Here is a 15,287-nt window from a genome sequence, read left to right as displayed (position 1 = left end):
TCTCTTTTCTTTTCTTTTCTTTTCCATTTCTTTCCTTTCTTTTCCTTTTTTTCCTCTTCTTTTCCTTTCTTTTCCTTTTTTCTCTATGCCTCAGTGGAAGTTGCCTGCAGCTGTGCTGTTCGTGAGGAACGTTGTGAGCCATGCTGTCTGCTCAGAGCTGGGAGAAGGAGTCTGCAGATGGGTGAAAGGCTTTTTAGTTTCTTTACACCTAAACACCATAAGATTTAAACAAGGAACAGACTGTCTCATCAGAATTCTGGGTGCTTCATGCAACAAAGGGTGTCCTGTTGAAGCCACCCGACATTTCTCTGTTATGTTTGTCGTTTCCTCTGTCATGAAATGGAAGAGGGCAAGCGAGCGGCTGAGCTGGGCTGGGAGGTCCCCGCTTCCCCAGCGCACGCAGGAGGGGACGGGCTGATGCGCCCGAGCAGCTCAGACCTGCAGCCCGCTGTAGGAACGAGACAAGAACTGCAGAAAGGCAGGGAAAGAGCTGTATGGCACTGCGGGCATTTGCCTGGCTCGCTGTCATTCTTTCTGCTGGGGGGTTTTGTGAGAAGCTGTAGGGTATGGGGTTGTAACGCTTCCCGGCCTGTCCTTCCTTTACAGCGTTTGATGTCAAGTAGCCAATTCCAACAAGCTGTCCTAATCCCCAGCCTCTTCCTTCTCCTTTCTTACTCCATACATTTCTTTAACTTCTGTTTTATCCTTGTTTTCTTCCTTTCCCTCCCTCTCCTCCTCTGCCTCTCGCTGAAGAGCAGCCCAGCTGCTTCTCGGAGCCTGCTGGGCTCCAGGCTGGAAGGGGTGGGTTACAGTTTCCCTTTGAAGCATCACTGTGGGGCTTCACAGCTGTACCAGGGGAGGAAATTGCTGCCTCCTCCTGCAGCCACATGGCCAAGCTCAGCAGCGTTACAGACAAGCTTGGGCTGGTTTTCACATCAAATTTTACCCCACAAGAAGAAGGTGAGAGAAGTGTGACTGAAGGGAAGGTGCAGAGAGGGGAGGAAAGCGTGGTTTTTTGAAACTATCTTTTTCTTCTCTTTTTCCCCATGAGAACTGGTGAGCCTCTTATTAATGTAGTGCTTCTCCCCAACCACCTCATACTGTAGGAAGGGAAGGGCTGAAAGGAACTTTTGGGCCACAGATGGCAGCATTTCAGCAATAAGAAGGGCATGGGAGGATGCACAAAAGCACCAGCGGTAATAAATTAAGTGATGAAATAATATGTTTAGAGGCCCAATGAAGGATGTGCTAATTGGTTGCTTGTGCACTTATACCCCCCTCATAATGAAACCCCAGTGACAATTAAAACTCTCCTTTGCCTCTCTGCTCTTCTCGAGCTGACTGGTAAGGTGAATGTACAGGAAAGATGTCAGGTATCATCAGCATATCAGAAAAGTCACGTGCTTTTTCATTAAGTGTGGAATATGCTAAATGGTAACAAGCACTGGTAGGACTGGAAGACACTGGATTCTTGTTGCGTTGGTGTCCATTGGTGTCTTTTCACCTCCGGGCTCCAGTGTGAATGATTTTGACTTTCCATTCTGGGTAATTTCTGCAGTAGCACACTATGGGTTTTCTCTGTGGTGCAGTTGTTTGTGATGGAAGCCCCTCAGTGCGGGGTTAATGGTGATGTAAATTCTTTTGTTTTCTACTTTAAAAATATAGGGAATATTTACATTCTTACCTATAGCTGAGATAGAAAATTTTGAGAATTTTGCAGATTTCCTTTCCATATGAAAATTTTCATCCTCACTTTCTAGCCAGAAGTTCTAAAGTAATTCAGTAAAATGCATCCCATTTCTTTTTATCTGCAGTAAGAAACAGCAAGACATTCTTCCTACTCTCAAAAACCTGAAATTTTTTAGAAAGAAGATGGTTGGGAAAAAACCTCAGTAAGTTCAAAACACGCGTATAATTTTTCAAGTGTAGTACATGCTTTTAAAGGTTTTTAAAGAATGGGTTATGAAATTGTTTAGTTCTGCATGGCTGAAAATGTGTGGGTATTTATACACCCAGAAAATTGCTAGCCCTGTTTCTGACATCCATGAAGGATGCTGAGGGCACAGAAGCCAACAGGTTTCTGAGGTCACCACTGATGTGTTGATGTCATTGGTGGGGGAATCAGGCAAACTCAAGACCTTTGCAACCTCAATACTTCCAGACTCTGTGCTTTCTGGCGTATTTTGCTGTAAGGTCGAGTTTGCTGAGAACATCACAGTGGAGCATCCCTCAGTTTCCAGTGTGCTGAACTGAGAGCCAGGCAGGCAGAAGTGCTATTCTGAATTAAAGTATTTTTCATAAAATGCCAAACATAAACCATCAGAATTTTTTGCCCACATTCTCCTTGAGCACATCTTTTACATCAGATGTGGGTGAAAGAAACAAAGGGAAACAGCCTGGAAATTTCTGGCATCCAGAAATGCTGAATTATGCCAGTATCAATTTTAGTGTTAAGCGGTGGGATGGTTTTAAGTTAACAGATATCTGGATATTTGTATGTGATTCTTCATTTCCTTTTATCAATTTTATTCTGGCATGACTTCTAGCCAGAAAGTGGGAAAGTGAGTCTCATAGCAGGTAAGGGTATGTAGGCACACGCAGGGGTATGACCGAGAAAGAGAGAGGTGTGTATGTGTATGCACGTTATGTACAACTCTTGTGGAGTGCTTATGTCAAAAGCTGTTCATGCCCTATTATTCAGAAGGGACTAAATGTGTGCTTTAGGAGTAAGTGCAAGCACTCGATGGTATTTCTCTGTGTGTGACTGTAAATGCCAGGTTAAGAGCACATACTTCTTTCAGAGAGGTGGGAAAGGTTATGCACCTCTTCAGCGGACGTATAGATGAAGTGTTAGTGAGTTTTGTGAAGACGAATGAAGTTCATGGAGATGTTACAGTTAGCTTGTGATCGCCAGATGTTGGAATATGTGTGTGCACGCACGCTGGTGCATCTGTTGTTTGGATAATAGGGTATACATATGTGGGACAACTGTGCAGTGTAGGTGTTATTACACTCGGGACCGTAGCTTCAGCAGGCGTAAATCAGGGTGGCTCCGTGGAAGGCAACGAAGTCCAGCAGCGTGTGCTTCCTGGAATATCAGTGTGTGTGCCTGCATGGAGGGATTTTGACGTGTGGGATTGCGGTTGGCAGAGTGTGTCAGGATGTGACTTTGGGAGCTTGAACTGAAGACCGTAAAAGAAAAGAGAAAAAGCCAAGCCACAAGTACACATCCAAGGAGCGTGGATGTTAAGGGAAAAGGAAGGAATACATGCACTGAGACTGATCCTCCAGGCTAAGCCACTGGGTTTGTGCTGCTGTTTCTCTCTCGAAGTACATGGAATCTGGGATTTTAGAATACTGATCTTTTACATAATTCAGTTGCTGGCGATGTCTGCAGTAACAAGGTATGCAGCCCAACAGGAGCAGAGCTGCAGGCTGAAACAGTTGGTATTCAAGATCTGATTTTCAGACTGTCCAGGCTGTCTGACTTTTGTGTAGGTTTAATCTAATTTAATTACTGTGGTGGAGCTGGGGACGGCCTGGAGACTCTCTCAGTCATGACCTCATTGCTTGTCGCTCTGCTGCTCCATAGGGGAACAGTTTATACCTGCTGCTGTGCCACCTCTGATCGTGGGCATGAAGCTTGTGCTGCCCTGTGCCCCGGCCCTTCCTCATCCTGCCTGGCTGCTGGGTTGGGGAGGAATGGAGCTCAGCGTCCCCTCCTTCTGCCATATGTGACATGAGAGTCTCCAGCTCCAGGGCTTCCCAATGCCTCATTTGCTAACGCAGCCGCAGCCTGGCTGTCGCTGAAGCATTGTCTTCGTGTGCGCTGCCCGGGATCACGCGGGGGTATTTGGTCTGGCCAAATGACACAGTGTGGGAGCCCGCTCAGCTGTCCCTTCTTACCCCTGGGTCTCTTTCAGCATCCCCTTCGCTGTCTTCTGTCAACTACAGCTGCTGGTGATGTGCTGCCTACATCAATCTTTCAGCTCATGTGGGCAGTGGTTTAATTACATAAATGCTCTTAAACAGCACCTGGTTCCCCTCCCTGGATGTGGAGTCAAACATCGGCTTTTGCAACTTTGAAAACTTGTACAGTTTTAACACTTCCTTGTGAATAACCTCATCCTAAGCATCGTTCACTTTTGCAAGCTGCCTGATTATTAAGATAATTGTTTCAAATTGCTATGAGGTGCATTCTTTGTTGTAGTTGAAGGAGAGATTCCATTTATGGCTCGGCATGTGTGTCTGATATTTGAGATTTCAAATTAAATTGGTTTTATATGACACAGTTGCCTTTCATAGCACAGGCTGGACTGAAGTTCCCATCGCCTCCTTTCCAAGTCCATGCACCATGCTGTTGTAATGTAACCTGTTCAGTCTCTTGTGCTCTGTCCCCTGCAAAATCGTACCAATGCCATCCCCTGTTTTGTCACTTTTGAAGGTAATTCTTTATGTTCCTGGCTCAGTCTAGAAACACTAGAAGTTAAAAGAATCAGCACAGTGCTCAGGCGCTTCTGGAGAATCTTCCCTCTCAACCGTACCTGCTTGGCTGCATAGAGGCAGGAAAACTGGCTGGTTTGGATGTAAGTCAGTTGTATGTTCAAATAAAGTTGTTTCTGCAATTATGTCAAAAAATGTTTCTGCAAGTCAGTTGTTTCTGCAAATAAAAAGAAGAATATGTTTATCACTTGTGAAAAATGCCCCAGGCTCATTGTTCAGTAAAAACATCTGGTCACTCTGCAGAGGTGATCAAAACAGCAAACAGAATGTTAGGTTGCAAGAAACTTCGCAACAGAAGGTACCACTGAAAATCCCATAATTTCTGCTATGGGAGCCAGTGGCAGATCACTGATTTAAAAGCCAAATACCTTTTTTGTTTTTTTCAGAATTCAATTCCATATATATATTTATGTGTCTTTGTGTGTGTATGTGTGCACACGTATGTAATAAAAATAGAACAGATTCAGAGACAGAGCAATTAAAATGTTTAGTGTCAAGGAGAAGCTTTGGTATGAATAAAATCTGAAAGGATTTGGATTACAGTGGAAAAGTTTAGATAGAAAGCAATCAAAATTGTACTAGGGCAGATAGTCTTCCAAAGTCTGGTTCAGCAAGAGGTGTGGGGGGTCTGAAGGACATCTTGGCTAATGTAGCATGTGGATGAAAAAAATGTAGTTTAATGATTTGTTGAACTATTACAAACCCAAACATCAGTTCAACAGGGCTAGCCTGATGTGTTTTCCCAAAAGAAAATTGTAGATTGGGAACAAAATGAATAATTTAAACTTGAAACTTCAGCTTAATGGAGCTGCATTTTTCTTGTGAAACCATTCCCATGGAAATTTCCTAATTATTTTCTTTTGAAATGGTTTCGCTTAAAAAGGAAATACAAGCAATACATAGCATGGTATTTATCTTGTTATAACACTGCAGCAAATGAGCACTCGTACTAAAAAGGCAATGCATTTTGAAGTGAAAAAGGCCTCTTTCTCTTCTTGTCTGCCCAGTGACACGGTGGAACTCACCACCATGCGATGGCGGTGCCAAGAGCCCAGTAGGACTCAGGAAAGGGTTGGACATTTCTTGTTATTAAGATGCCAGCTGGCTCCCTGACACTGCTGTCATGATAACCATCCCGGTATAGGGAAACATATGTAATGTCTCTTTCCCTGTGGTTTGTAGGCCACCAAATATCAGCTTGCAAATGTTTATAATGTTAATCATAATTTGTTTGTGCTGTGTTCATACCTACAGAAGACAGCAGTATTTTCTGGACTTTGCAGTCATTTTAAATCTCTCAGCGATTTCACATCAGTCTCAGAAGAGAATAGCTACCTCTGGAGCATTAATCTTGTGTTGTGTTTTCCTTTTTTTCAAATAATTTTTTTCCCTGGCTGTCAGAGAGCAGTCCAAGCCGCAGAATCTAGAAACAGACTGTCCCCAAGCTTGTGCCCGCTCCCGTCAGGGAAGGGCCCGCCGCCGCGCTGGGATCCAGTTTCAAACTCCTGCACAATTTGTGGGTATTGAGAGCCAACATTTTGATTTAGGCTGGTCTCTAAATATTTGTTGTATGGTTTTATTTATAAGAATAATGACTCTATGTTTACGGGCTACAGCATATAATGCAGCTAATGCCTGGTCTTTCATTTTTTTTAGCTTTCCCTAACTTTCAAGTGTGTTTCCACTCTTTAATTTTACACAAACTCTTGGACATTGGCCAGACAAATTCTTTGTAGTCTGTACAGTTCAGGATCTTGGCCAGATTAAAGTTGTCATCAATTTCACCTCCTTCTTCTTTTAATAACATCCCACTTTCTCCCTAGTACTTCTCATGTTTTTAAAGGTTGCCGTTCTCTGTGTTCTACATTTTCTTGAATATTACGCTCTTTTATTTTATCTCCTGGTTTAACTGAACCTTATTTTTCTGCCTGCTCTTTTGAAGCCCTTTATCATTGTAAATACGGGCTTTCTGAATTCTTGCTACTGAGCAGCCTTTCTGTGAGGCTGTGCTGGTGATTCCTTGCCCTAAGGCAATCCTGACTGATGGCTGCAGAGGATCTCCTCCAGGGATCTCAGGAGTCTCTTGGTTTCTTCTATACTGAAATTTCAAATTGCAGTTTCCTCAAAGCTAGTCTGAGGTACTGAAGACTCAAGCTATTTTTTGCTTTCCAGAAGACAATAATATATCATCAAACACTGAATCCAAATTTTTCTACTTCAGTGGGGTTTGTTCTCCTGAGATATGGTTGCCAGAAGCCTCTGCTGGGGAAAGGTTACACTTATACTTTTAAACAGACAAGTTATCTCAGTCCAGAGGTGGAAGAGTTTATAGAACGGGGTTTTGCTTGACATCCGTTTGATGAGGTATTTTTAGTTCTGATGGACAGTCTAAAGCACAGACTGATGAGCTGCAGGCAGTTTTCCTGAGAGAAGGTGATGGGATTTGGTATGAAGTGTACAAAGAAATCCTATGCCGTGACAGTATTCAGAACACGTGGTCACCTAGCTTACACTTCTGTAATGAGAACTTGTGTTTGCCAAGGATGACTTCAGAGCTCAGCAGCCAGCATCTCTGGTTTTTAGCTGATGCAGCTCAAAACTGGAGCTGGTCTCTCGAATGTCTGATCCTAAACTGTGTGTTGGCAAAATGTGTAAGTTTTCTTTTTCTCAGCATTCTTAAAAAGATAATAGATTGTGAGAATTCAGCTGTGGCTGATATTGTTTCTCCTGGCTGGAGCAAGAGTTAACTTTTGAGGGCAAACCCCCAGAGCTAAGTGTACTAGTAAACCCCAGCTGCTTTGTACTTCTTTGCCAATAGTGAGAAGCCATAAACCCAATTTAACTTGCTGGTTAAACCAGGTTTACAGCTGTTTTGCATTGCTGGAGTGGAGCAGAGAAGCTGGAGCATACCAGTGAGTCAGGGTGATTTTTTTCTTTGCTGGGTCTTGTGTCCCTTTGTTGAGTCTTACATGGAGTAAGCCAAGGCAGAGGCCGTCAGTTCTTGGCAGGGCACAGTCAAGTTGATGCAAGACTTGCATTTAGAGCCAAAGCCATCCTGGTTTTTTGCCTTTGCATTTGCTTTTATGTTCTCCTACTAGTTGTGTTTGCCATGGAGATATAGATACGTTGCAATTCCATGTCATACTGGCCTTACAGTTAGTCTTTGTTTTGGTAAGGGCAGCCACAGCGTAAGTGTTTTACAAGCTTTGCTGGCTCAAGTCATCTTAGGAAAACGCCTTATAAAACTGTAAATCAGGAGGATGAAGACGTCTTTGAGGTTAAAGGACCAGAGGAATTCTTCACTTCAGGATCAGCTTGTTTCTCATTTATTTTACTTGTGACTCTGTCAGATCTCTTTATTTTTCTGTGCCACATTTTTCCATCTATACATATTCTAGTTTTGTCTTTTTGAGTCCTGCTGATATTAATGCCATTTTGTCCTGCTGTAATTTCATAAAAGGGTCTTAGGCTGGAAATTAGTTATTTGAAAGCTGCTTTTGGCTGTCTGAGATTGCAATGCAACGTGAGTTTAGATTAAGTTCTCGGTTTGGACAAGCTTGTACTGTCTCCAGATCAGTAAACCCTGATACTACTTGCAACTTGTAGTCACTAATGTAACAGTAATAAATATTATTGGGGGTTAGACTAGATGATCTTTGAAAAGGTCCCTTCCAACCCAAACTATTCTATGACTCTGTTATCAGTAGAAAATAGGTTACAAATTTTAGCTGTATGTAGCTGGTAATGGAGCTAACGCTGGAAGAAGGCATGGTTATGGAGTAGGGTATCTGAATGAATGGAAAACAATTCAGGGGATAAAAGAATATGTAAGAACACCTGCAGAACTATCTTCATGTTATTTTTTGTGTGCAGCATGTGCATATGGTTACAGTCACCTGGGAAGTATTTAGCAACCTTTGCCTACAGCAAGAGCAGTTGCCAGATCAGCTGTGTAAAACGCAGCCGTGCTGGTGTGAACGGCTCTGCCAAGCCCCAGCCCGCGTCACCTCTGCTGCTCCTGTCTGTGCCACAGCCGGGCATCCCGGGCACTTCGGGACTTACCAAGGGCTTTGGTTTAGCTTCTGCCCAAGTACTAGTTATCGGGGGAAAACAGCTGTACACCTGCAGCAGCTGCACCAGCAGCCACCACAGCAGATGAACTCCCACTCTTCTGAACTGGCTGGACAGAGTGAGCTTCTGTTCTTTCATTTTCACAGGGTGTCTGTGACATTTTGTGTCCAGATCCCAGTAACGTTCCACCGCTGTATGCATGGTTCCTATGCTGCTCATTTTGTGAGGTGGCAGTAGCTGGTTTGAAAATCAGGAATTAAAAACCCGATGCGATCTGTCTGCAACCAGCAGCAAAAGCAAGGTGTCTGCTCTGTTAATTTCAGCTGGGTTCATGGCGGGGGGGGGGGGGGGGGGGGGAAGTGATGTCCCCCAGATTTTCTCTGCCCATGCATGTCCAGGACTTTGTACCTTCTCTGTAGTCTGCAGATCCCAATTGCCAGCAAATTGACTGCAGGGCAGAGGGAAGGGCCACCTGTTGCACTAAATGTTCACAAACCTTGCAACAAAAATAAACAGTTAAAAAAACCCCAGCCCCTAACAGCTTGTAACAGCTGCCACATTCCACCCAAGAGAAATCTTTATGCTAATGGAATCTGACAGGATCTACATTAGATATCTACACATACACAAAGAAAGAAAAAAAAGGGAAAAAAAAAAAGAAAAAGAGAAAGAAAATGAGTCTTTTGGGCTCCTCTGGGTAGGTGGTTTATGTATAAGGTTTCTGTCATTGTTGTCACTCCTGTAGTTTACCTTCTTTGATACCTTGGAGTGAAATATTTGTTGAGTGCACAAGCTGCATGATATGGCCAGGGACTACACTGAGCTCCTTTTGTTTTATCGGTTAAGTAAGGGGAGCAGTGTCCTGCTGTGCTCCAGCTGCAGAGAAAATTCTGCTGAAGATCCATGCATGTAATTACTTAGAAAATTAATGTCTTTTAATATCTCACATACTACTTTGCCTCTTGTGCCAGACTGATGAAAAAGCAGGGAACGTACAGGAAGAATACTAAGCTGTAGAAAGAAGTCAGGCAGTAGCAGCTCGTGGTTTTGTGTAAGAGGGCTCTGATCCCAGGACACACAGCGCTGGTGCAGGAAGCCAGTTGGGGTTATTTCCCATCCTCTTGGGGCACTCAGTGGGGATGCTGACCTCAGAGTCACCATCCTTGTGAGAATGGTGTTTTCCTTCCTATCTGCCAACAAGAAGCCTGGGAATTTTTGGATCAAAAGAAATTATGAGCTGAGGATTTCCAGGGCAATCTGGAGATGGTAGAAAAGGGAAAAGGATTAAGAAAGAAAAAACCTGAACTAGTTAAATGTTCCTCTGTAATCTCAGCAATGGCCATGGTATCCCTGGGAGCTCTGAAAGTGACCCCTTGGTCTTGGTAGGCTTAAAGGTTGCTGAAAGTGCTGAGAAATTCCTCTCCTCCGTGCCCACCACTGTTAAAGTGCCGTAGTGGGATACGTGGCCAGTGTAGTAAGGGGGGGCGATTGGAAGCCATCCCACAGGGCAGGGAAAGGGAACAGCCTTTTGCACAGTGGCAGTGAGGCAGCACTGAGCTTCAGGCCTCAGAGAGGTTTGTTGTGCATTGGACCCATGGGTCTTCTCCATGAGCTTTTCAGTAGTGTCACTTTAGATAGTTTCAAGCTCCTTGAAATCCAGTGCTTGCAAGACCCTGTCTGTTTTTGACAGATCAGGCCAAGTCCCCTGGTCAAACCCACTTGGTCAGCTCATTTGTCCAACAAGCTGCCTGTAACAAGGGACAGTATTTTAGAAACTTTTCTCTGTATCATCCCTTAGGAGAACATATTTGTCTGGAGGAGTTAAGCATTGGCATTCCTGTGTGGTCACCAGGTCCTTCTCCACACAGACCAAAATAGCTGTTTTTTCTTCAGGCTACACATCACTCCATAAACCAGCAGAAATAATTGGTGGAAACATCAGAAGAAAAGAACATGAGGAATGAGCAAGAGTGAAAATGGATGCTTTTAGAAGAGATTTGCAAGAAGGGGAAAATGAAAAAGGCAGAGTGATACGAACTGTGCAGTCAGGAGGAGCTTTGGAGATGTTCACCTCAGTCGCTGGTGGTGCCGCAGGAAGGGCCCATCTTAAAGCAGACGGGTGAGGGGAAGGACCTTGTAGAGGAAAGTAGGAAAGGTCAGAAGGTGCAAGTTCATGGGTACCTGGAAAAGCAATGGGGAAAATTTTGGCCTGAGACCGTCTTAACTGAAGGTCCAGTGGAATGCCGTAGGTTTCAAAACCTCAGTTGTGTCCACTCCTGCTTTTGCTAGTTGCCAGCAATGGATGAAATTGGTTTTGAAGTATCCTTTCTCAAGGACTGTATTTTGTGCTAGCAAGAGAAAACCATAAAACTGTTTTAATTGCTGCTTGCCTTACATATGCCAAAAGTGGCATCGATTGCAACCTAACGTGGCACCAGAGAAGCAGTGTTCCTGTGGCAGCAGCCTGAGAGCTGAACTCTGAAAGCAGCCTCTGCATGGGGGGGCTGCATGTCCTTGTGGCTGGACCTTGAATTCAGCCCGTGGGCTTTTGTACAAGGCACCTTTTAAAGGAAAGGAAAACAATCTTATCTTGTCACTTCGGAGCTATAGGAAATTATAGGAAGCTTATCTTCCTCAGAGATCCTTCTGTTTGTCTGTCAGCCAGACCAGTGTGTAGCACCAGCCACAGTCTGCACCTCAGGGTGCTCATAGGCATGTTCTATTTTGATGGAGCTTCAGGAGCTATTCCCTGATTCCCTTCTGCTGACACCAACGTAAAGTAGAAGTAGTATCTTTGAGTCTGGTGAAGTTGCATCTTACTGAAGCTGGTGCATGAAGAAAACCAAGCTCCCAGATCACGTACCACAAGAAAACTCAGATCTTCTCCCTGTGTTGTTTCATTGTGAACAAGTACATGCAGCAAAATGGCTTGAGCTGTGCTAGCTGCCAGCCACCACAATGAATTACTACCTATGGAGACCGGTTCACCCTGCACTCCTCCATATGTTGCTCACTTACATAGGTACATATGTACACCTGTCTCTTGATTAATTCAGAATCTTAACACATGCAGAGAACTCTAGTTAAGAGTCACAGAGTCTTATAGAGCTGGATGTCACCAGGGATGATTTTCATATGTCAGATGGACTTAACTTCCCCCAAATTCTCTGGGTCTGGAATGAACTCAGCGTCTCCAACTGGATGATGACACCATTCAGGAGGACTTAGCTCAGGAAAAGCTGAAGAAAACACAAAACCCATCTCAGTGCCTACTGAGACTGAACTAAGAGCAGCAACACTAGTGACTCTCCCTCTCCCTTTTCCAAAACTGGAGGAGGGTACTTGTTCTCTGCACTAATTTGGGGGTAATTACAGATCATATTTCAGGGCACAAAATAATAGCCCTTGGAAGAAAAGAACATTCTTTTCTCTTTTGTGTGGTACTGCATGGTTGGCTAGATACTGGCTTATCAGTAATTAGTGAATTACTTTTGCAATTTTTGATTTATGCCAGCATGGCAAAGTATATCCAAGGTTGTGGCTCTCCTTCCGCTTCCATTGTGATCAAAAAACCCCTCCAAAACTCTGTAAAGTCAGTGGAGTGATACCAGCATAAAATCAGTGGGAGGGGGCTTAAGCGTCTGCTATTTAGTTTTCTGCAGCATGCAATTCCAGACAATTCCCAGGGATCCCCAAGGCTCCAGCCGCACGGCCAGTTTGAACGGCTGGAATGATGGAGGACAGCATCCAGCCAAGTGCCGTCTGCTGGCCGTTTGCCATATTGCTTCAGGGGGTGCACAGAGTTCTGAGTGCCTGAACCAAGCAGAGATGGTGTGGCCTAAACCAGGCTCTCTAGACTCAAACCTGTAGTGTAGCACCTCATTTTGGGAGGAGAACTCCGTAATGGAAGCTTTTCCCTAGGTCCCGTCTCTTCAGACTCCCAATGTAGTTCACCTTTATTTTCTTAGGACCTCAGAGAAGACAGAAGACTTTTGGTTAACGGTTCAGCACATAAGGAGCTATACAAAAAGTTCTTACTGTCATTTGTGAAGCACGCTCTTGATTTTTATTGAAGGTTAAACTGATTAATCATCACCAGGAAAACAAATTCCCTAAGCGTAGTGACCCCTGCTCAGGCTTCCCCACTCCAGCCCTTTGAGGGGAATAATTTGAGCTAGAGGAAGCAGATAACTTTGCTGCTGCACCATTGGGCCCCTGAAGCAGGGAGCAAATGTCTCAGCCCCTCTCTACTCCCGGACTGATTCTCTGTCTCGCAGCCACAGAACCCCAGCAGGTTCCCTCATATTCTTTAGAACCAGCCTGTGCCTCGGCTATTAGTGATGGGTGTAGTGCTGGTCTCCATGCAACAACCCTCTGTTGATAGGTTTGTGCTGCTCCTTTGGAGGGGTGGACCTGTTATTGCTTCAGCCCAACTGGGAAGGCAGTGGGAGACATAAAGGACTCCATACTCAAAACAGACTGGGAGCAATACACTCTGAACCTTTCTGATGGCCTACAGAATTTCCACATTGTACTGGTGGATTGTCTAAACTGTTGGCAAATTTTACTGAAAACATCCTTCACGCAAAATGTCCACTATCTAATGCCATATTACCTAGGGTTCTCACAGGAGAGAAGTGCTTCCTGATGGCGTTTGGGGCTGGCGGTTTCTCAGACACTCTCAGCCACACAGTTTATGTCCGTGCCACTGCAGCAGTATGGATTTCCCAGCACTGTTTCAATGTGGCAGGAGGTGGGGCTGGTGGTTCTGCAGTGGCATCTTCACCCCCAGCCTCTTCCTACCTACAGCCCTCTGCACTGATGTGCAATCTGCTCCAGGAGACACAGTCTCTCAGAAACACTGTAAATCTGAGACTCAGCCTCCATGACCTCAGGGTTATTAAAGAGTTTCTGGCATTTGCTTGGTATGGAAGGAATTTTAGCTGAGGTGATTTAATCACATTTTTAACATACATTGTTACTTTTTGTCTCCTAAGCTCCCCCGCAGACAGAGATCTCTTTCTTTCCTAAAGAGCAGAGAATACATATAAATAGCTGGTTTATTCCTTCACTGGGATGCTTGAACTTATGTGATCAATGAGGATGCTCTAAAGCACTGTCTCCGTACCTTCTTTGAAATCCAGAGCTCTTCTCCAGCCATTTGATTGTTTCACATCACTTTATTCCTCTGTCAATCACCTACATAATACTAGTGCCAATTTGTTAAAAATCAAGTTCAAAACTTAAACACATTGCTTTGCAGAAGGTATTTTGAATTATTTTGATGTAATGTAACTGTGCACCCTATTGCAAAATAAGAGTGCTACTTGCAAAATTCCATCTTAGCCCCACCGTATGAGCACTAGGACCATATATACAGCATATCTACCTAATATATACATGAGGTATTTTTGCAAAGAAATGGCCATCTGACTCAACACGCCAACCTGGATTGTTAAACTAGTTGAACATCACTTTTTTGTTTGTTTGCTTATTTTTTGAGCAAGACTTCTTCTTCTGCCCTGTAAAGAGAGGTGGTTGTCTCATGTGCTCCTTTCTGCAGTTTGCTTCAGTTGCTTTCCTTGATAACATATTCCATATGTTTATTATCTCCCCTTTTTGTCCTTCAGTAGCCTAAAGCATTTTTGTCACCAGAAGCTGCATGGTTGTTTTCCCAGGAAGTATCATTGTTCCAAAAAAGATATTATAGCAGCTAATAAAACACATTTCAGAAATGGTGCTGCCAGAATAATAATAAATAAATAAATAAAGCTCATTATTTTTGATGACAAGGATATTAAAAGAAAAAAAATATGTTTTGTTTAAGAAAACCCCAACTCTTCAATAGTAGTGCGGGGTGATATTCAATTAAATGGAATGTAGTTCTCCAGTGAGCCCTTGTAATCTTGGATTGAAACTATAGGTTGAATTAATTTTTTTTTCATGTATATTTTTTAATCTGTATTTTGCACTCCATTCCAAGCATTGTTTATTACTGTTTATATTTTATGTTGAAGTTCCTTCTTTCAGCTGTTTCTAAAACTTGACAAAAATGCCAGATGTCATGTTAGAAACCCAAAACTCCAAATCACGCTATAAATCATGACAAACCATAAATATATATGTGTTTATGTAAAAGGCCATTGTACTATTCCTTGGCACTTCCCTTGTTGGATTTCCTCCTCCCTCCCTTTACTGCTCGCAGCAGGTTGAACTGAAGTGTCTTACCTGGCGTGTTTACGTTGCAGACTCGGAGCAGAGCACTGGGTCAGACACAGAGGTGCTGGCAGAAAGGACGTCCTGCTCGTTTGGCTCCCATTCTGACCTTACATCTGGTGGCTCAGGCCCTCAGCCTCCTCCACCTTCATCCATGGAAGAGATCCAGGTAGAGCTGCAGTGTGCTGACCTCTGGAAAAGATTTCATGACATTGGGACAGAGATGATCATCACGAAAGCAGGCAGGTAAGATATCTCTGGCTTTCTGTCTAGTTGAAAAAAAGAGGTCCTAACAAAACAAATTTAAAAAATTAATAAGGAAACTCTTTTTTTTTTTTTTATTCTTGATAAGCCAAAGGAATAAATATACAGGGAAAATTAAATGGCTATCAGAGTTTCACAGCTGTATCCTCTATTTGCTCTCTTAAGACAGGTAAAGTTGTTTCATATTACTACTTGTATCAGTGGCTCCAAAGGAGAACTGGCAGCTGCAGGGA

The 15,287-nt window shown here is 43.6% G+C and overlaps 1 protein-coding gene across 1 annotated transcript in view; it reads left to right on the top strand.

Moving 5' to 3' along the window:
* TBX15 (T-box transcription factor 15) overlaps window positions 1-15,287 on the top strand; it is a 98,079-nt gene that overhangs the window by 43,766 nt on the left and 39,026 nt on the right. Inside the window, exon 2 of the mRNA XM_037389795.1 lies at window positions 14,823-15,036. Within this exon, the coding sequence (XP_037245692.1) occupies window positions 14,823-15,036 (214 nt within the window). The remainder of the gene's footprint in view (window positions 1-14,822; window positions 15,037-15,287) is intronic.

This window comes from Falco rusticolus, chromosome 5, assembly GCF_015220075.1.
Source record: "Falco rusticolus isolate bFalRus1 chromosome 5, bFalRus1.pri, whole genome shotgun sequence".
Taxonomy (NCBI): domain Eukaryota; kingdom Metazoa; phylum Chordata; class Aves; order Falconiformes; family Falconidae; genus Falco; species Falco rusticolus.
Note: the sequence above shows the minus strand (reverse complement) of the source record. Positions and strands in the feature narration are given on the sequence as shown.